General features: G+C 38.2%; 1 protein-coding gene across 3 annotated transcripts in view; it reads left to right on the forward strand.

Moving 5' to 3' along the window:
- The window catches only part of GABARAPL1 (GABA type A receptor associated protein like 1), a 60,058-nt gene that overhangs the window by 33,031 nt on the left and 5,580 nt on the right, over positions 1-21,447 (forward strand). Inside the window, exon 6 of one of the 3 annotated variants that reach the window (XM_073222833.1) lies at positions 1-5,351. The exons of the other annotated variants lie outside the window; for them this stretch is intronic. Coding sequence (XP_073078934.1) covers positions 1-5 — 5 coding nt within the window. The 3' untranslated portion in view covers positions 6-5,351. Of the gene's footprint in view, positions 5,352-21,447 lie in introns of those variants that run through there. 3 annotated transcript variants of the gene reach the window in all.

Here is a 21,447-nt window from a genome sequence, read left to right on the forward strand (position 1 = left end):
CCTAAAGTGTGCTGTGACCTGTACACCACAGTGACCACAGAGCCCCTGCCCTCACCTTTGATCAATAGAAATGAACTTCATAGCAAAAGTATATGATCTGACTGGGAGATCATAGAGTGTTGGGTCTTACGGTGTTTTGGAAGGGGGTAAAGATAAATGATCAGTTTTAGACATTTGAGTACATATGCATTAAATTCTAGAGTACATGCTGAAAGGATGGAAAGAAACGATAACTTCAAAAATCATAGAGAAAAACATAGGTTGAGAAAAATAATCCAAAGAAGCCTGAAAGGAGGGGGAAGAAAAAAAAGAATCAGTAGAACAAATAGTAAGCACAAAACTATGATACTGATTAAATGTAAAATATGTCAACAGTCAATTTGAATTCTCTAAACACCCCAGTAAGAAAAATCATCATATGAGTTTTTTAAAAAAAATTGAATGTTAGCTATTTGCAAAAGTCACATCTAATATATAAGGATATGCAATGATTGGAAATAAAAGATGAAAAATACATAATGTAAGCAATAATCATACTAAAGCTATCATAGCTCCTAACACCTATTTAATGCAACATAGAGTTTAAAGTGGGTTTCTCAACTATAAAAGTTTCAGTTCAACAATAATGCACCATAATTCTAAAGAACCTTTTAATAGGACTTCAAAATATAACAAGGATAAATGATATGTATATATCAAGTGAGCAATAAACAAAACAATCATCTGGGGAAATTTTAATATACCTTTGGTACATGAAGCAGACCAAAAATATCACTATTTGGATGATCTAAAGGAGATTCAAACAACAGAATTTCCTTTATTGAAGATGTTAATTCCTCTCAGGTTTTGTTTGTTTAAAAGATGTATTTTCTCTCATGCTTGGGGAAAATGCCTTGGTATTGAGTTCTATCTTGATTCATTTTCTGTCATCATTTTGTATGTATCACTTTCTTCCCATTTCTATTTTGTATTGGTTTAGAAATTATACATAGGGCTTTTTTAATCTACTTGGTCATTTTTAAGAGTTTCTTTTTTTCTAAACACAAATTTGTCATACTTCTTGAAGCATAGTAAATATAGTTAACTTACATAATGTGTCTGATTATTGCAGTATTAGTTGTGTATCTTCTGCTGTCTTTTTTGTTTCTGCTCATTCTTTCTAGGGTGATGTTTACTTCTGTGCTTAGTTTTTTAGTTTATTTCTGGCTTTGAGCTTATCCTCCTCCTCACTAATTTATTTATGGGAATTAAACCTAGGATGAAATGAGTTGTTCTAGAGAGTATTTACATTTTCTTCTGTTAGGTGACAAAGAAATATTACTAATTTTGACATTTAAAAAATAAAATTTGGGAGGCTGATATCATCAAGATGGCTACATAGGTCATTCCTGAATTCTGTCCTCCTCAAAGACCAGTGAGCAACTATCTGTAGACAAGAAACCACTGTGGAAATCCTAGAACGCCGGAGAGAGGGTGACATATCCACTTGGAATACAGAGGCCAGGAGGTTAGAAGGGTGAGAGAACTGGCTGCATTCTGATCACAATAAATGTGATACATCACGTGAACACAATGGAAGAAAAACATCACATGATCACCTCAATAGACACAGAAAAAGCATTTGACAAAATTAAACATCTGTTCATGAGAAAAACTCATAATTAACAAATTAGGGATAGAAAGAACATACTTCAAACAATAAAGGCCATATAGGACAAGCCCACAGCCAACATTATACTCAGTGGTGAGAAGCTGAGAAGTTTTCCTCTAAGATCAGGAACAAAATAAGGGCGCCCACTGTCACTGCTCCTATTCAGCATAGTACTGAAAGTCCTAGCCAGAGAATTAGGCATGGAAAAGATGTTAAAGTCATTAGAATTAGGGAAGAAGTAAATTTGTCTCTATTTGAAGATGACATGATTCTATATATACAAAATCCTAAAGACACCACCAAAAACCTATTAGAGCTAATCCATGAATTCACTAAAGTTGCAGGATACACTATTAACACACAAAAATCAGTAATGTTTCTGTACACTAGCAACAAATAATCTAAAAAGGAAAGTCCCATTCATAGTATCAAAAACAATAAAATACTCAGGAATGAATTTAACCAAGGAGGTGAAAGCTCTCCACTCTGAAAACTAGAAGACATAGATGAAAGAAATTGAAAAAGATACAAACAAATGGAAAGACAGCCAATTTAAATATACTCAATTTAACTGTAATTATTTTCTCACTATCTTCCAGGTAGTGAGTGGGAGGGGAAACCTAAATTGCTTGGGTAGAAAAGCTGTAATTTTAACTAACGCTCTCTCTAATCTTACCTAACTCTCAGACCAGAGACACCAGGGGTCAGAGATGGACAATTAGAGTGTTGTGGGTTGTTGGGATACATCAGAAACTGGAGGCCAGATTTCAAAGTAATAACAAAATATTATATTAGTCATAGCTTTAATGTCAAATAATATGTGTGAAAACACTTGGCATTTGTAAATATTCTGCTCTTTTTAGATGAACTTTTATATTAATAAAAGTTATAAATTATATGAGGGAATCAATTAGGCTTTTTTTTCCCACTGTAAAATGTAAGAAACATACAGTAAAGAAAATATATATATGGAAATCAATGAATAATAATAAAATAAATGCTAGGTCAAAACAGGCATCCTAGACCCCCGAGTGTCTCCTATACTAGTCTTCCCTCTTATTACAATACTTCTTCTAGAATTAAATGTCCTTTGGTTTTCTTGCTTCTTCCTTATATCAAAAATGTATGCATGTATCCTTAAATAATGTAGCTTTTTTTGGTTTGTTATTATATGTGAATGGAATCAAAGTATACTATTATTTTGTGCACTGTTTCACCATTGACTATCACATTTGTCAGATTCATGTGTGTTACTGTCCAGCTGTAGTTTACCCTTTTTATTGCTGTTCATAATTTTTTTATATACTATGTCCTTAATCAGTTTACCCACTCTGCTTTTGATGGGCATTTGGTTGTTTCCCATTTTGAACTGTTATAAATAATGCTGGCTGGCTGGAGTATTTCAGTAACTAGGTGGGTACCTGAGTATGTATACATTTTTCTGGAGTAGCTCTGGACATTTCCCCTCATCACTAGTGTTTAGTCTCTTAGTCTCTGGGCCTTTGCTCACTTGCCAGAAGAGAGACGGCTTAATGGAGCGATGAAAATGTGAAAAACGAAACACCAAAAAATAACCCTAAACCCCCTTGTTAAAGGCCACTAAGAGTACAGGCAAAAATTTCTTAATTTTTTATTAAGGTATGATTGATATACACTCTTATGAAGGTTTCACATGAAAAAACAATGTGGTTACTACATTTACCCATATTATCAAGTTCCCACCCATACCCCAGTGCAGTCACGTCCATCAGTGCAGCAAGATGCCACAGATCCACTGTGTGCTTGAGTGAAGGCAAAATTTGAGAGTCTGATGCGAATTAGCACCAGGCAGTTTGACTCTCTGCATCATATATATGCAGTAACCTGGATGCAGGCAGAAAGAAGATGGAATTTAATTTAGCTGAGTGAAACAGTTAATTAGGCATATAAGATGGAAAAAGAGCAATTAATGGCAACGAAACCCTTCCGGCAACCCACGTTTAGCACTAGGTTTATGTGAGTATGTCATGGTATAAGGAGAAAATAAAGGTCAAGAGATGAATGAAAGTCAGGAGATGAATGACATAAAGATATTCAGAAATAAAGTTGGTGGAATGAAGAAAGTTAGGAGGTGAGATAAACAGTTTCCCCTCATAGATTTTTTCTCAGATAGTTAATGCTCCAGAGACGGAGTTGCTTTTGATCTTCTGCCTCAAACCAATGGATCTATTGAGACTCAAACCCATTTTTCTATATCTTCAGGATTGGTTCTCCTCCTGTGTGACACTTGAGAACTTTATGTTTCTTGAGTAAAGAAGGGAAGGAGAAAGAGGGAAAGGAAGAAGATAAGCATATGACATTGTTGGACTTCCTAATTAATACACTCACTTTTATTTTTATTGTAAGGGAGAGTTCAGTGCCCAAATGAATCAATTTCCATTTTGGTTTCAGATAATTTTAAAAATTCTTAAAAGCTCAGCTTATTATGTGTCCCATCATATGGTGGAACAGGATGAAAGAGTGATATTTAGAAGCTGATTTTGTGATTTAATTGATTTCTGTCTTTAATTTATTATGTTATTATGTTGATTCAGGCAAAAAGCCTATCTAAAAAAATGTTTTTTTTTAACTTCACTTATTTATTGCCCAGAATTGGGTAAAAATATTTCACAGGCTGGTTGTGAGGGTCAAGATTAAAAAGTATTTGAATATATTCTTTACTTCAGAATATTCTGTAAACATTATATTTGTTATTTGTCCTGTGATTTTGCTCCTACTATTCTCTCTGCTTTTTGTTTGTTTGTTTGTTTGTTAATTAATAGTCTTTATTTTTTAGAGTAGTTTTAGGTTAGAGAAAAATTTAGTGTAAAGTGCAGACAGTTCCCATATGTCCTATATGTGCTTCCAAGTTTTGGCAATTATGAATAAAGCGGCTATAAACGTTCATAGGCAGGTTTTTGTGTGGGCATAGTTTTCACATATTCACCTAAATACCAAGGAGTGTGATTGTTGGATTGTGTGGTAAGAGAATGTTTAATTTTGTAAAAAACTGCCTATCTTCCAAAATGGCTGTACCTTTTTGCATTTCGAACTGTCTGTGAATGAGAGTTCCTGTGGCTCCACATCCTCAACAGCATTTGGTGGGTCGATGATTTGGGCTGCTGTCAATTTATCCTTCTAACAGGCATGCAATGATCGCTCAGTGTTGATTTAATTTGCAATTCCCTAATGACATATGATGTTGAATACCTTTTCATACACATATTTGACATCTGTATATCTTCTTTAGAAGATGCAAGTCAGATCTTTTGCTCATTTTTAAATTGGATTACTCGTTTTCTTATTGTTGAGGTTTAAGAGTTCTTTGTATATTTTGCATAAGAGTTCTTTTTTTATTGAGGTATCTTTGATATACAATCTTATGTTGGTTCAACAGTTCCACATATTATTAAATCCTCACCCTGACCAGTACAGTTACTGTCTGTCAACACAGGAAGATGTGGCAGAATCATTGACTGTATTTTTCATGCTGTACTTTATCACTGTGATGAACTACATTATGACTGAGAATTTTTGTGCCCCTTTGTCCCCTTCCCTTCCCACACCGCCTCCTTCGTGGTGGTAATCATCAGTCACTTCTCAGTGTCTGTGCGTCTACTGCTGTTTTGTTCATTTTGCTTGGTTTTATTTTTATATTCCACAAATAAATTAAATCATTTGATATTTGTCTTTCTCCTCCTGGCTTATTTCACTTGGCATAATACCCTCAAGATCCATCCATGTTGTTGCAAATGGCAGGAGTTCTTTTTTTATAGCTGAATAATATTTATTGTGTATATGTACCACATCTTCTTTATCCATTCATCTATTGATGGACACTTAGGTTACTTCCATAACTTGGCTATTGTAAATATTATGGCAGGAAAAATAGGGACACAGACATCTTTTTGAATCAGGGATTTTGTTTTCTTTGAGTAAATTCCTAGAAGTAGAATTACTGGGTCATAGGGTCTTTCTATTTTTAATTTTTTTGTGGGACCTCCATATTGCTTTCCACAGTGGCTCCAACAGTGTAGGTGAGAATGTAAGAGTTCTTTAGTAGATAATGTGCTTTGAAAGTTTTTCTCCCAGTCTGTGGCTTATCTTTTCATTCTCCTCACAGCGTCTTTCCCAGACCAGTTTTAATTTTAATGCAGTTCAGCTTATCAACTTTTTGCTCACACATTGTGCTTTTGCTGTATCTAATAAGTCACTGCCAAATCCATTATACATTTAGGTCCATAAACCCTTTTGAGGTAATTTTTTTTGAAAACTTTAAAGTCTGTGTCTAGACTCATGCTTTGCATGTGGATGTCCAGTTGTTCCAGCAACATTTGTTGGAAGGTCTGCTCTTTCTCTTTGAATGGCCTTTGCCATATATGGTCAAAGATCACATGCCTATATTTGTGTGGGGGCTCCACTCTTGTGATTCTGCTTGAGTTTTCAATTCTCTCTCAGGAAATTTCTCACCGTGTCCGCTCACACTTATTTCTAGCATGCTGGACATCATATATCTTTCTTGATGTCTGTGGCCATTTGCAGTGACTGCAGATGTTAAGTGACTATGCAGTGCTCCACCTTGTCTTCCCCTTCAGAGTATTATTATTCCATAGCATATGGGGAGCGACACTAGACCTAGAATGATTTCACCTCACCAAAAGTTTTTTCCCTTCTTTACTTTCCTTAAAATAAATGATTTTCTCCTACACAGAACATAATCTTCTAATATTTGTATTTGTTATTTTAGCTTAAATAATCTAGTTGTGATATTTAAATATTTTTGTGGCATATTCTACAAGAACATTTCTCACAATTCAGCAAAAAGGTGGGCAGTGGTTTTATACCCTGATTTCTTTTGCGGCAGAGGTGTTCATTATTTTTACCACAATCATAAAGTCTCCTATAGGAAAGCTATTCTATATATGTTACAGATTATATTATTATGAATAAGACAAGGTCCAGCCATTACATAACTTATGTTCTAGTTTAATAGACATCTTAGTATAACTAACCTAACTAGAAGAATATAGAAATCATTTCTTTTTAGAGGTACATGCACAATTCCACAGGTTTTTAGGAGAACAGAATTATCATTGCAAATGATCTGTGATTTGAGAGGAAAATGAAAACAAACTTATGTTTTCATTTTGAATTCATAATTTAATCATAGCCCTTTTTTGTTGTTTTGACATAGCATTACTAAAATGATTTTTAAAATGTACTTCTGTTTACACAATTAGACTTGGATGTCTATTCGATGCAGTGAAAGAGAAACTTCCTCTGGGATCTCACTGTCATTCTCGTCCAAAGTGTTGGGCTTTATCAGTATTTTGTCTTTCGTGAACTAGGACTTCTTCATGGATTTCAACCCGTTGTTTTTGTGTCCTGTGTACTGATATTTGCCTTGGTTTGGTAGAGGACAAAAATCTCAACATTCTGGGTATCTGCACAATTTGAATCTTGTGTGAGAACCAGGTCTTACGAGCAGCAAGTGACGGCGAGAATCGGGAAGTAGAGCAGAAGGTGGAGGAAGGTGAGAAGAAAATGAAAGCAGCCACGTGAGTTTAGAACCTGTGAAAGGTCTCTAGTCAGCAAAGGGTTCCACAGAAGAGCAGAACAAGGTAACAGCACCTATCAGCAAAGGCAGGGTGTTGACGCAAATATTTGTTGCGCCTTCTGTAACTGACCTTGTACTTTTCTGAGAAGCTTGGATGGTCTTATGTTAGAAAATTATATTTAAATTAACTGAACACAGGTCAAGTTTCTGGAAACAGAGGAGTGCTGTTCAACTTTATTCTCAAGAATTTCCTGTGGTGCCTACTCAAGATTCAGATTATGCTCTCACAGAAATTGTCAACGAGTAAGTCTGGGACTTGTTGAAGCAAGTACAGTAGGTGACACTGAGGTAGATGCTCTACGGATCACTTTTTAAGAAGGACTGGAACAAAGAGAAGGGAACTGTCCACAGTTTCATATAGAATTGTTAACCGCATTATTGTTCCACTGGTGGCTCCTATGGTGCATAAATCTTTGTCATATATTCAGAAAATGTTGTATAACCTTAGTGTAGTGACATAGTTCACACTCATTAGGACATTTTTGTGCTGAAGAGATTAGTTCTGTAAGCACCGCCTTAGTTCTATCAAAGGTACTTAAAGTACAGATCACCAGAAATTCTGCCAAGCACTCCTTAGCTACAGCCCAGGTCCTTTAGCTTTAGCAGAAATGTAGTTTGACTTATGAAAACTATGCTTTATTAAAATATTCAGTTCTATGCCTTTAGATTTTTCACACTCACTTCTATGTCTATGCTTCCATTTCTTCTTTTTTTAAATAATTTGTACCAGTTGGAAGTATTTTCTGCCAAATTTATAATACTAATTTAAGCAAATTTCTTTCTATTCTAATATAACACCAAAACCAAATCAAAAGAAAAATTTAAAAGATACGTGAAATAGTACAAAAACTCACATACCTATGCATAACCAGAGCAAATGCCTACTTGTTGAGGATTCCTGCATGTGTAAAAGAATCTCAACATAAATATTCAAATATTCAGAGTTCATTTAAAATCAGTGGCTATAGTTGGTAGACATTTAGCAAATATCTGTCCCCCACTGAAAAAAAAAAGAAATTCTTTATAAAATTCTCTAACATAGAAACCAAATAGAATATTCTCTTTTGTTATAAATTATTTCCTATCACATCATATGTAATAAGGCTCTATTTGATACAGTTACCCTTGTTTTCATTAAACTGAAACTCATGGAGAAAGAATACATCCTAGATTCAGCTGTTGGATCTGGCAAGGTTCAGAGTGGGAAAGCAATGTGAACAAGATCTTTTGGGCCAGTTCAATATACTTTTATTGCTTCTACTTTGGAAAGTATAGTAGGACTTGATGTATTATAGGCTTGTCCTTGTCCATCCCATCAGGGCCAGAAGGACTGCTTTGATTGGAAGAGAGCAGTGCTAGAGGGACAAACTCCCTGGCATTTGCCACTGGACAGTGTGTGTGGGATGATCAGGTTTTAGAGGGAGTATCTCCACCCACCGACGTCTGAAGAATTCCCTATATAGATGATGGATGCTCTGTTGGTTGGAAAGTCAGAAGCTTTGGCCTCAGTGGAGCTGGTTGCCATGTTACTGTACCTCTACCAATGTGTGTGTGTGTGTGTGTGTGTGTGTGTGAGGGATGCTTATAAACATCCACAAAACCCAGGAATCTGCTCTCCAAGTAAAGTTTCTTGGGAGAACATGGTATGATTCATGATACTTAATTGAGACATCAAAGAAACACTGCCCTCTCTCCCCACCTCTAACAAGGAAGCCCAACATCTTCCTGGGTGTGGGAGAGTCTAGGCATTGTGCTTGGTGCATTAACTTGCAAATCAGCCTTCTCTGAGTGGTTATGGAAGCAGTCCAGCGAGCTGTAGCATTCTGTCTAACTCTGTGGCCTCAAGACCTCAATAATCCCTTAGAAGCACAGAATCCTCCAGGTGATGATTGGTGCCCCTTGGGGATGCAGACCTGTTGCCTCCCTAACACAACTAACTACCTTTCACATTCCTTCTAAAAGGCAGCTATTAATTTGCTCTAAATCAAGTTTTCTTGTAAAAACAGAACCCTTGACCCATGGGGCCTTGTGAGTCCTTGGCCTGACATTCCTATGTTGGGGTGTTGCAATGTGGACTTAACGGTGCCAGTGTGAGAAGGACACACGTTCCCTTACCAAGTGGGCTGTTACACTCAAGGACACAGGAAGCTTGGATCTAGCAGAGTCTTGTCTTTCCTGAAAAAGTGGCACCTACGCCTTTGGTGCAAACTTTAGTCCCAACTTCATCACTGAAGAAGAGTGATGGGCTGGTGGCCCTCTTAAGTCACAGAGGACTTTGCTACTGATTGCTAGGAATGAATTGCTTCTTTCAATATGTTCTACAAATCATGGCTGTTTTGTTCACATATTTCAAGAATTATTTTCATCACAGTCTAGCTTCCTGTTTCCCTAATATAAAAATTTCTCCTTCTTAAATATAAAGATTTCTGTTTCTCTAATGTGAAATGTCTGAATGTGCTTTCTAATAACCTTCTCATCCTATCATATTTTATTTTCTTATGAAGTTCAAGATTAAAAGGAACATTCTGTTTTATAAAAATAGGCGGTATGACAGGTGTTCATATAGGCATTTACTTGCCTATTATTTCTTTTTACTAAATATGCTACCTAAATAGATCCCCTTGAGAAGATATTTCCAAGAAACTCATGTTTGGAACATGATTATAACATTTAATAGTCTATATATGACTTGCATTAGTGATTTTTTCCATCCTTGTGTTATTATTTGTCATTCTCACTCCATTAAGGATTCTTAATTTGTATTATTAATTTTAATTCATATTATTTCACATTGTTATATGTCTTTTCATTCGTCCTTCCTTCCAAGAAAAGCCCAGTCATTGACTCTGAAGTTGATGTTACTAGCTGTGATGGTCAATGTCCACCTTGTGACACTGATATGACAGTTACAGTGGTGGCGATCTCCACATCCAAGTTTATAAATCTCAGTTTTGAGATTTCCTTCTCCTGTCAGCTAAACTTACTGCTTCTTGGCCAGTTACTCAGGTTTTACTTCAAATATCTTCTACAATAAAATCTCATTTTTCATCATAAATATCATTCTCCTTTCCCATCACTCCCCTGAGGTTCCCCAAGAGTCACGAATAACATCAAGAGTGGTCTAGGTGCTAAATGCCTTTCAAATGCTAGTAACACTGTGGTTGAAAATATTCTGTACAGAGGAATGTACAGTGAGTGGATGTGTCAGCAACACCTTTACACACCTCCAGTGTATTGACCAGATACCCAGCTCTTAAACACCACTGGATTAAATGCAGAAGAAAATCTGGTACCCTTTCTGAAAAAATGCAACATGTGCCACATCAGAATACAGATGGCTTATTTAATCAGTAATTATATGACATATATTTAACAGCAGCTAATACCTTAGAAAATATCACAGCTCTTTATCAGAACTCAGTTTTTATTTCATAATGAATAAAATAAATAGAATTTTTAGCTAAGTCTTTCCTAGGCAACACTGCACAGGGCATCAGGATAATGATTACATTGTACTCTACTGTGGAGTGTCAGAAGCAGGAGTTCACAGGGACAGATTCCAGCCACTCGCAGGACCTGGTAATCAAGGGGGAGGCCGGAGAATGAAATAGTTTGTCCACTTTCTCCTCTCACTTTCTGACCCCTGCCAGCATCTCACAATGGCTGAAACCAGAAGCCAGAAGCCAGAGGGCAAGGAAACCTGAGCATCGCAGCTGTTCAGAGTGTAGCTTCCAGGAGCACAGGATGCTGCAGAGAAGCACGGAGCCGGGCTGGGGGCCGGTGTTAGGAAGAGAAGATATCAAAATCCTGCCATTGCAGTAGCCAGTGGTGACAGAGTAGTGATAGCTCTGCTGGGAACACCCGACCTGTCCTGCAGGATTGATGAGCTATGTCTGCCTGCTTCTTGTGGGCTAAAAGGGGCCCAATGGGGGGCAGGGGGCCACCTGGGGGCCTCTTGGATGCTGTGGTAAGCTGAGTAATGGCCCCTAAAAAATCCAGGTCACAGTCACTGGAAACCAAATATTCCCTTATATGGCAAAAACGACTTTGCACAAGTGATGAAGGGCAGAATCGTGAGGTAGAGAGGCTGTTGGTTTTTTCCAGGTAGGCTTGAAATGGAGTCACAAATGTTTGTATAAGAAGGAGGCAGACGGAGATTTGAGTACAGGAGGTTTTAGAAGGCCAAGTAATCTGGGGACCAGAGCCAGGAAGGTGAAGCCACAAGGCAGGGCCGCCCGCCGGAGAAGCCGGAAGGGGGAGGGGCAGAGCACCCCCTGCTGAAGCCTTAGAGGAGCCCCGGGGGGCCCTGGACCTCCAGCCTGGCAGGGGGGTGCAGGGCCTTCAGTTCAAGGGAATGGCCCAAACTAGACAGCAAACCAGCGAAGGCCACTGCCCGTGGCAGAGGAGCCGCAGCCACAGGGCTCTGCGGGCATTTCCCCCGGCACAGCCCACGTCGCTGCTGAAACCCCGAGAAACGGCAAACATGCCCCTTCTTTGCAATTTTCAGTCTGAACTCCGTTGAAGTTGGAAGGAGAGAGTAATGTTACATTTGCACAGTAGTAATAATTTTATCCTATAGAATTGGAACTTTGGCTGAAATCGTTGTGACTGAAAATAACTCAGACTCAATTATCTGAGAACGACCTACATAATTGGAGACTCTGGGGAGGCCCGAAAAGAACAAAACTACACAAGGTTAAACGAAATTGAGAGAAACCTTGACCTACACTTACACAGGCAGTATGTGAAATATTTCAATTGTTTTGCTTATTTGAATAGGACTTTGAATCCTAAGTAACAATGATTAGCTTCCACATACAAGCTTTTTTATCTGAAATTTGCTGAAAGTATCAAGAATCTGTCACTCTTCTGGTTTTAATCTTCCGGGGTTATCTTAGTGCTGTTGTTCATGTGAGAATCAAGTCCTCCGAACATCACATGTCTCCGTTCTGTTCATTGTACTTATTACAGCCACCATCTGATCTCTCCAGCAGGCTCTATAAACATGATCCATCGAGTGTTATATAATCATTAGCCATTTACCGTAGAGATAGAGAATCCAATAAAAGCACACTTAATATAAAGGTTACTTGTAAGAATACACTTAATATAAGGAGTCGTTTTAGATTTCGAGCTGCAGCTGTCGGTCCTGCGAAGGACCTTTGGCCTTCTCCTCTGTTGCAGGGACTATTGTAAATCCTATGGAATGAGGCGGGCGCACATTCAGAAAGGGTCGTCCCAGGAGTCACACCGAGTGGGCCTGGCCGAGATGAGGGGGGGAGCCTGTGCGACCTTCGGCGGGGGTGGAAGGGGCTGTACAAACAGTGGCCAAGGCTTTGCTTGGGGAAGAGCAGGAAGGCATCCTGCCTGGGGCACAGGGGATGACGGGAAGGGGGAGGGAGAGGAAAACAGGACGGGGCAGGGCGGCAAGGCTGTGGCAAAGAGTCTGGGTTTTACTGGAGGGAGGGAGGTGCATGGTGAGGGCCCAGGAAGTAAACAAAGCCCATGCCAGATCACCAAGTGGGGGGAATTTAATACAGGAAAATATTTACCAAGCTGGCGGAGAGCCTGAAAAGACAAACAGGAGACAGAAGACAGCGATGAGTGAATCAGAAAGCTGGCACCATTTCCCCGGCTGGAGGTTCCCCCGACCACATGGTGGCAACAGGGGCCGCAGTGGGTGGTGCCGGGTGGGAGCTGGGAAGAGGCGGCCGCTGCTGCTTGGTTGGACTTAAAACCGCACAGCTTGTGTAGCCCCAGCAGGAGGCAGAGCCCGAAGCAGAGAAAAAAAAGCAAAAACACCAGGCTTCTCCCCTCTTCCTACCTTCCAAATGCCAAGCCAGTAGCTCCCGTTGGCTGAACCTGACTGGAAGCTGATTGGCCGTGGAGACTGAAATGCATTTTGCAGGAAGCAGCACCCCGAGACATGAGCAGAGCAGGGGAAGGCCCAGGAGGAGGAAAGGATACGCCTGACAGAGTGGGAGAGACTGGATCTAACCGAGGCACAGAACCACAGCCTTTGGGGGATGATGCCCCTCGTACCCAGACCGGTGCTTGTTAACACGGTATTCTGTGAGGAGAATCATTGAACCTGTCCTATATCTACGTGTCCATCTCTTTACTGTAACAGTAGTATCAATAAGTTATCAGCATGGACCCATGCGTGGAAGGGTCAGCAAGAAGGGAAGGGATTTTAGAAAAACAGTTCTTGAAGAAAGAATTGAGTAGACTTTATTCCCTACACTGACATGGGATATACAAGTCTAATCACTTATCCACAGTGCTGAAAACCAAATATCTATAAATATTTTTATTAGTTTGGTTCTAAAACCTAAGCTAAGCTAACCCTGGTTTTTATATAATACATTTTGCTATGAAAACACAGATGTGATTAGTTATGGGCCGAAGCACCAAATTCTATCGGTATTGTTAATTTATGCATGTATATGCACATATTATATTGTAAAATAGAAAATTGTGAACTTTAAAATACATTTCACCCCAAGGATTTTGGAGACATAATTAGGGACTATATTTGTATCTTACATATCATTGCTCAGCTCTAAATGTTTAAAGACATAATGAGAGAACACTGTAGGTAGAAGAACAATCTCTGGTCTATTCTCTCTCTCTCTCTCTCTCTTTCTTTTTGTAGGCAGGGGAGGGTGCTGCCTGTGTACCATGCTAGCAATATCTCACATATCCTGGACTAGAATAACATTTCCTTACTTTGAAAAGCACTTTACTACTATTTGTAAGGTAAGTTATTACCTTTAGATTGTGTTCTTGCTAAAACTGACATTTCAGGACAGTGTCTTGCTACAACCTGCTAAGCACGGGTGGCTTCTTTTAAAACTCAACACAATCACGACCTTTTGATTCACCTTTACTCCTGGCATTATTTTTACCATGTGCTCACTTTCTTTTCCTGTCGTGTGAATTGGCTGTCCGTTTTGAAAACTTTGTTCCAATTACTGTGCTGTCGTGATTACAGTTCAGAGAGAACTCTGGGAGAAACAATTCCTTTCACAAGGTTTTGTATAAACAGACACCCTAATAATTTTTGTATAATATTATTTAATCATATAATATCCCCATAGCAGCCTAAGTGTTCTTTAGTGTTCTTACGTTCTCATTTTTTTCCAGCTGCAAAATATGCTACCCCTAAGCACTCTTATCAGAAGAAAATCCAGGTAAAAAAAGATCTCACGTAAAATACAGCTCTAGTGTTTACAGTCTAATCCACGCTTTCTGATTGTCATGTTAGTTTTCTCTGTGTTTGACTCTTCTGCCCTCCTCCCCTCTTAGTGGGTAAATGGTGCAGTGATTCTGAATTTAGTGTCACTTCCTGTGGTCCTGTTTGCTCAAGTGATAATGACACAGACAACAGTTAGAGGTATAACGGTCACTACGTCCAGGCTCGCACACCTCACTTTTGGTCTCCTGTACACCTGCAGCTACAACTTCTGTTCCTTGACCAGGTAAACCGCTTCAGTCTCCAGTATCTTTTGTAGTAGCTTCTTGTTCTTTTTTATCAGGCATGCTGTTTCCTCTGCCTGGTACCCATTCACCTCATGTCCCAGGTTGTATGGTCATATCAAGGCCAGTGTAGGTATTAAATGTTATTTCAAGCAGTAGCAAGTTTGTGGTTGGAAATATTGTATCCTGTGCATGTACATGAAATGCATTGAGCTGATGACGAGGTCTGACCAAAAGGGCTAGGGCCAGATCAGAATCCAAACATCCCTAGTAAAATTTAATCTCCAAACTACTGGAATGAATGGCCTTTGTCCTATGTCCTAGTGGTTTTGAGCACTTTCTAGGCATTAAGTGCTTTATAAGTTTACACATTAAGTCACTGTCACAACATATTTCTAATAACTATGTAATTATATTTTACCTTTTAAGTTGGTGGAAATGAATATTAAAGGGGTGCATAATCTACTACACATGTTTACAGATCTAACAAAGAAACAGAATCACGCACTTGAAGCTACTGACTTTTGACAACACATTTAGCACATTGAAGGGAAGAGAAGGATTATCTGATCAGGATCCATTAGAACCTGGTTTTGACTGCTGGGTGGTTCACCTTTGCACTGCCATCTCATTTAGCTTTGTGCTGTTTTTCTAGATTCTCTGTGTACCTTGTTCTCATTAGATTATCCCACAGATGCCATAATTTTCATTTGCTGAGAAGTTGCATTGATTTCTACCTCACTTGATTTTTAAGCATCATTCAATTTTTCTTCAGTCTACTTATCACCTGATTCACTTACATATACATTCACACGTTCATTCATTAAATAGATGGTTATTTTTAAATCTGGTATGGCTTCGGCGTGGTTCTAGGAGCTGCAGACACAGAAGTCAATGAGACAGATAAAATCCCTGCTCCCACTGTTTCTTTCCCTGGCAGGCCTGAGACAGACAAGCGCAAGGCAGGCGCCGTTTTCCTCCCCTCCCCATCTTTGCTGCACACCTGGAACTGTGTGCACAAAAGAGGTTATAGCAATTTCTTAATCTGAACACATTTTCTATTTTTTGTGTATTTGTTTTCAGAACCAGGCCTGCCATAACTGCTTATATACAGTGTCCTTTATATAATGAACCTCATGATATTTTAGGTGCTTAAAAACTTTAGAGAGACCCATATGCAGTAATGGACACAGAGTTGAGGTTGGATCAAAGAGCCTCTGGGAGAATGGAAAGGTATGCCTGCGATCAGTACCGTTATTAAACAGTTATTACTTATAAAGTACTTAGAAGAGTACATGACACATAATAAGGATTAGTTGGTGTTCGTTACATAAATACATATATGCAAAAATGGAAATTACTTAGAAAATTCTCTGGCTCAACTCTCAGACTTCTCACTGATAGGTTGCAAAAAAATACGCAAATAGTAACAGAGCATTTTCTCCTTTGGTTCATGGTGCAATAAGCACACAAAATGTCAGAAACATTCATTCCAGCAGTTTCTTTTGCAAATAGAGGCCAAATGGGCATTTTCTGCACTAATGGGAAATATCTTTTCTATAGATGTATCTAATTTCCAGCATCTCCATGTAGGTTGTACATTTTTATCATTAGCAGTGGTGATGCCTTAGACAGAAATCAGCAATGCAGCGTTTGGTATCAGAGGTGATTGGAAATACCCCTTCAGCAGCCACTACAGGAGCTAATTGTAAAGAGGTCCAGAGACTTTACATGTTTGAGCACCTCCAATTTAGAAAAAGACTTGTTCTTTTTCTTTGAAAAATAAAAGCACATATATTGTTATAGTTCTCCATCATTTTTTCTCACATAGTTTCAACCACCATGTTTACTGTGACCTTTAGTTGAAGTAGCTAACTGCTATTGCATAGAAAAAACTCCTGGGTAGAGGCTGGAAACTATCTACTATGTAGAAGCATTTTCTCAGCCTAGAAGAGCTCATGAACACACACAAGGCAACTTTCTACATTTTATATCTTAACGTAACAAAAAAACCACATTTGTTAACATACTTATTTTTTTAACTATGTATATGCCTTTCACTGTCTTTAAGGTATTTTACAGCTCTGTAAACTATGAAAACTGATAGAATATTGTCAAACTCCAGCTCTTATTGATGGTAAAGTATAACATCGCATGGTTCTCTATTTGAGGGGTTATATTAGATAATCAGGATGGCTTAGGTTCTAGTTTGTTTCAGCTTTTCAGTAATTTAAAGTCTTATTTATACTTTTATTATGGACATTATTACTTAATAGACTTATTGTAATGAAGTTAAAACACATTTAGAGGATCTATCCACAACACCAAAAATTAAAGTACATCAATGGGCCACTGTTCATTCAAAAGAAGACAGAGATAATGAACTATCCTGATCCTTGAGTTTCCTTATTTCTTCACTGGTGTCCAGAAAAAAAAAAACCCCAAAAACTGGTTTCCAAATCCAGACAGAACTGCACCGACCAAAGCGGGGTCCTCTCTTTGCCTCCTACTCCCCAGCTCCTGTGCTCTGATTGCTGTTCTTAGATCCTCACCTGTCTTGCTCTGCACCACCTCAGAATCTTGCTTCATTTTCCCTTATGCACCCTTTCATGTCCCCTCTACTGTCAATATTCTCTGGAACTGGAACGTTTGAGAAACAGTATTCTCATCAGAGAGCACAAATACAACATGCATCCCCATTGAATGACTTCAAAAAATTTTTGTTTTCTAGGGAACAGTTAATTGTTTTAGAAAGGGAAATGGCCACAATGTGGGGGAAAAGCCTTATTGTTTATCAAGGAAAGCTCAAGACAACAGCAATCTACAGCATGCCACACTCTGTAATGCAAAGGGGGAATTGGTCATGTGTATTTTGCATCCCGTACTATCTCTGGCATTTAATTTGTCCTCTTCATATGATTATTAAAAATAATTATAACACACCATCTGTCTTTTGTAGGTTAGCATAGTTTGCTCCAGGCTCTGTGATTTACAATCATCATTTTATTTAGTCATCCCCCAAACCAATGACTTAAACATTATAATAATTATAAACTGTGAAATTCTGGCCTAGCAGTTGTTATTTATTTAATCACCAAGCTAGAAAGTGGTGGAGCTTAGCTTTGAATCCAGATCATTCATATTCGAAGGGCAAGCCTATGAATCTGTGTTATTCATACTATGTGAATCACTATGCTGACTTAGACTAAATCAATTCAACGAGAAATCTGAATGTAGAATTTTGCCTGTAATTAGTGCATCTCATTTCAGGAGAAAAATGAGAACAAAAATAGTTTGAAGCCATGAATTATACCTGACACAATAGACCAAATGGGAGGAAAAAACTTTTATCTCAAACTTTTGTTGGCCCAGTTAGGACCACCATGTTTTCCTAAAAAGTATTTCTTGCCTTTTATAAAATAACATATACCTATTGACCATGCTGGCCTGGCTTATTATTTTATGCCATTCAATTATCCTTTCATTTCATTAAAATCTGAAAACAATGGTGAAGAGGGATGAAAAGAAACAAAAATTAAAATCTAATACAAATTCATCTTTTACTTTTCCTGTTTCCAAAAAATTGGCTGCCAAATTTTACAGTTAGCAAGCTACTAATATTTTAAACATAATTGTAAATTTGGAGCTAAAAATATTCAAAATGATATAAATTGATCTGTGAGAAAAAAATCTATAGTAAACACTAATTTGTCACCCAAAATGTCATCTTGTAACCATTTGTTTTTTCTCCAATTTTTTATATCTGTGATAAAGATTTTACCATTGACTTTTTTCCCACTTACCAGTAAGTGTTTTTCTGAGTGTTAGGCTACTAAATGACTGTGAATCTAGCTCAAGTCAGATTCTGCCTGTTTTCTTCAACCTTTATAAACATGTGAATCTGAACAAAATCATGTTGTTTTCCTATTGCACTATCTCCAATGGCTTTAGCTGTGCCAACCCCACATACCTCTCTGTGGTATGACTAGAGTCTGGGGCACCACATGCATCCTACTCTCCATGAGTTTCCTTGAATTATGTCATGTGTAATTGGTAGTGTTTGTCCTATTTCATTACTGGAAAGAGAGTTAGTGTCCAACATGGGACAGAAACTGCTCTTTCCTGAAATAAGGCCTTTGTAAATGGAACAAATGTTTTGCATCCACTTTGGAAGCAGGAAGCATCTCCTTTTGGAAGAAAAATGGTTAATATTCAGCAGAATGTGATGATCAATGATCGGGAGACCACTGGAATTATATCTTGGGACTATAGAATCATGAAGCAGAGGATCTAATGAAAAGTAAAGCCAGATAATAAATTTGCTTGAAGTCTCAGATATTGAAATAATTGGAGGAATCAACTAAAAACCATGTTCACAAGGGAATAGATTAGTCTTTCTCCAACCATACAGATCTCTAGGGCAGAAACAGGACAAAGGGAACTCTGAAGGTTTATTTTAGGGCTTTACTTGGTGGCTGACTGAAGACTCCCGTGTCCTTAGTGAGAAAAGGTCCACTTGAGCTAACGGCTAGACAGTGTAACCTGAACTATGTGCACGGTTATCACTGCCAGGATGTTGGCAAGTTTAAAATACTTTGCTTGCATTTCACTGCATACTCCCCAGGTTCAGCTCACCAAGACGGATGAATGCCATACATAACTGTACGGACATTAATTTGGAAACACTGTTGTATTTCAAGATGGCATCCATTCATGCACACCAGAATGGTCTCTCTCCTCCTATGTTTGCTCATGTTTGTCTATGTTTTCATTCTTTTCCTGTCCTGAAACTGTGGGACACTGGCCCAGTTCTTCTTTATGTACAGCCACTTTGTGTATTTCCTGAAATTCTTGCACTGTTAGAATAGTGACTCGTGGTTGTGTTGAGCTCTTCAATCAGGGCAAAGGACAAATAGCCTCCCAGAAGCACACGACATATCTCTGCTAGAAGTATGTGACCATATCTGATCCTGGGAAGCAGGTATGGGGTCACAGTGTGAATAATATTTCCTTTCTTTGCATTTCAGGTGTGGATAGGCCTCCCTAATAAGTCCTTCACCTCTCTTGCAGGCAATACTCTTGAGTGAAACCTTGTTATCCTTGCGGTTACTAATTTTTGTTCCTCTTAAGAGGTAACTGCACTAGTTGGGGTGAGGGCTTAATAATGTGTGCAGCTGTTGAATCACCATGTTGTGACTTGAAATATAATACTGTATATCAACTATACTGTAATAAAAAATTTAAAAAATAGCTGTGGAATCAATTATAAAATTTTAACAATAATCCTCTTATATGACTCTCAGATTCGTTTTAGACTACTGAATCTTGGAAATGTGTGTATTGATTGAGTCTCACTGGATGAGAGTTTAGTGCAAAAGTTAAAAGGCAAATTCTCTAGACTGACAGGCTTTTACTGACTCAAATAGTCTTCTGTTTGTGTACTGACATGTCTTATCATTCTTAGGGGACCTTCTACTTCCCTTGTCTTTTCTTTATACCCCAACTTCATCAACAGATATGAACCACAGAGCTTTACAATGTAGATATTTTTTGTCTAAAGGTCAAGAAAGACGCTTAGTGCTATTTTGATGATGCTTAGTAAAAATGCTTGGGCTTTAGACTTCAAGAAGTGACCAATTTGTCACCTTCCTGTGTTATATCAGAGTGAGAACCCAAAGGGCCCCTCATGCTCACCACAGAGAAACTGTTTTGGCCATGTAGGGGCTGACAAGCTGCAGCTGCAGTCAACAAGCTCTCTGCAGTTCTTACATGAGGTTCTTACTCTTAAGTCTCATGTGATGCGCTTTATTAGAACAGATGTACTTTAAGGGCTGAAATTAAGAAATTTTGAAACGAATTGTACGTTTTCTCCACTCTGGTTTTATAAACCTCTCCCTACCCTAATCAAGCAGAAAATGCCAATATTTTATCCAAAATACATGTTACCAATTAGGACACCATTATTTGAATGCTGCTTTTTCTGTGTGTTGACACCTCACTTTATAAAATAGCTATTTGTCAGTGTTTGGTGCTGGAAAAGATTTAAAAATACTCAGAATGTTCACACTGTTTTGTTTCTTTCATTGAGTTTGTGTAAGCTATTCCTGAACCAGATGAAGAGTTGGTTTTATTGCTTGTTTATCTATTTCTTTCTTTGATGGGGAAGGAGTTTCTCTGGCTGTTACTTTCTTTTCCTTCTATTGAAGTGTATTGGCATTTCTAGCCTCACACAAAAAAGGGAAACTTGTGTAACATCTCTGGCTGATACTTGAATTTGCAACTGTCAGTTAAAATTGCAATTGTAAAATGTCATCTTTGTGAAAACAACAGGCAGTCTCTGAAACCTGTAATATAGTTCCAAAGTCAAATCAAAACAATGTGTTGAATAACTGAAAATCAGCATGTCTACCAGTGGCAAATGTTTCCCCATTTGATTGGATTACAAAGCGATCGTCTCTGCTCCATAGGAAAGGCCAGAGCAAGACCCATAAAGGACAATCCCAGTCACCTCTTAGGAAAGCTCCCTTGGTGTAACTGAATGACCAATAAGAAGCAGGCTACTGCATTTAAAATACTGTCAGGATCTTTGACTCTAGGTTAAGAATATTCAGAGGTGGGAGATTTTTAAATGATTTCCTATTGCTAGGTATACTTGTGTGGTCTTTACTAAGAAAGTATTGAA

The sequence above is a fragment of the Manis javanica genome, chromosome 15, assembly GCF_040802235.1.
Source record: "Manis javanica isolate MJ-LG chromosome 15, MJ_LKY, whole genome shotgun sequence".
NCBI lineage: Eukaryota > Metazoa > Chordata > Mammalia > Pholidota > Manidae > Manis > Manis javanica.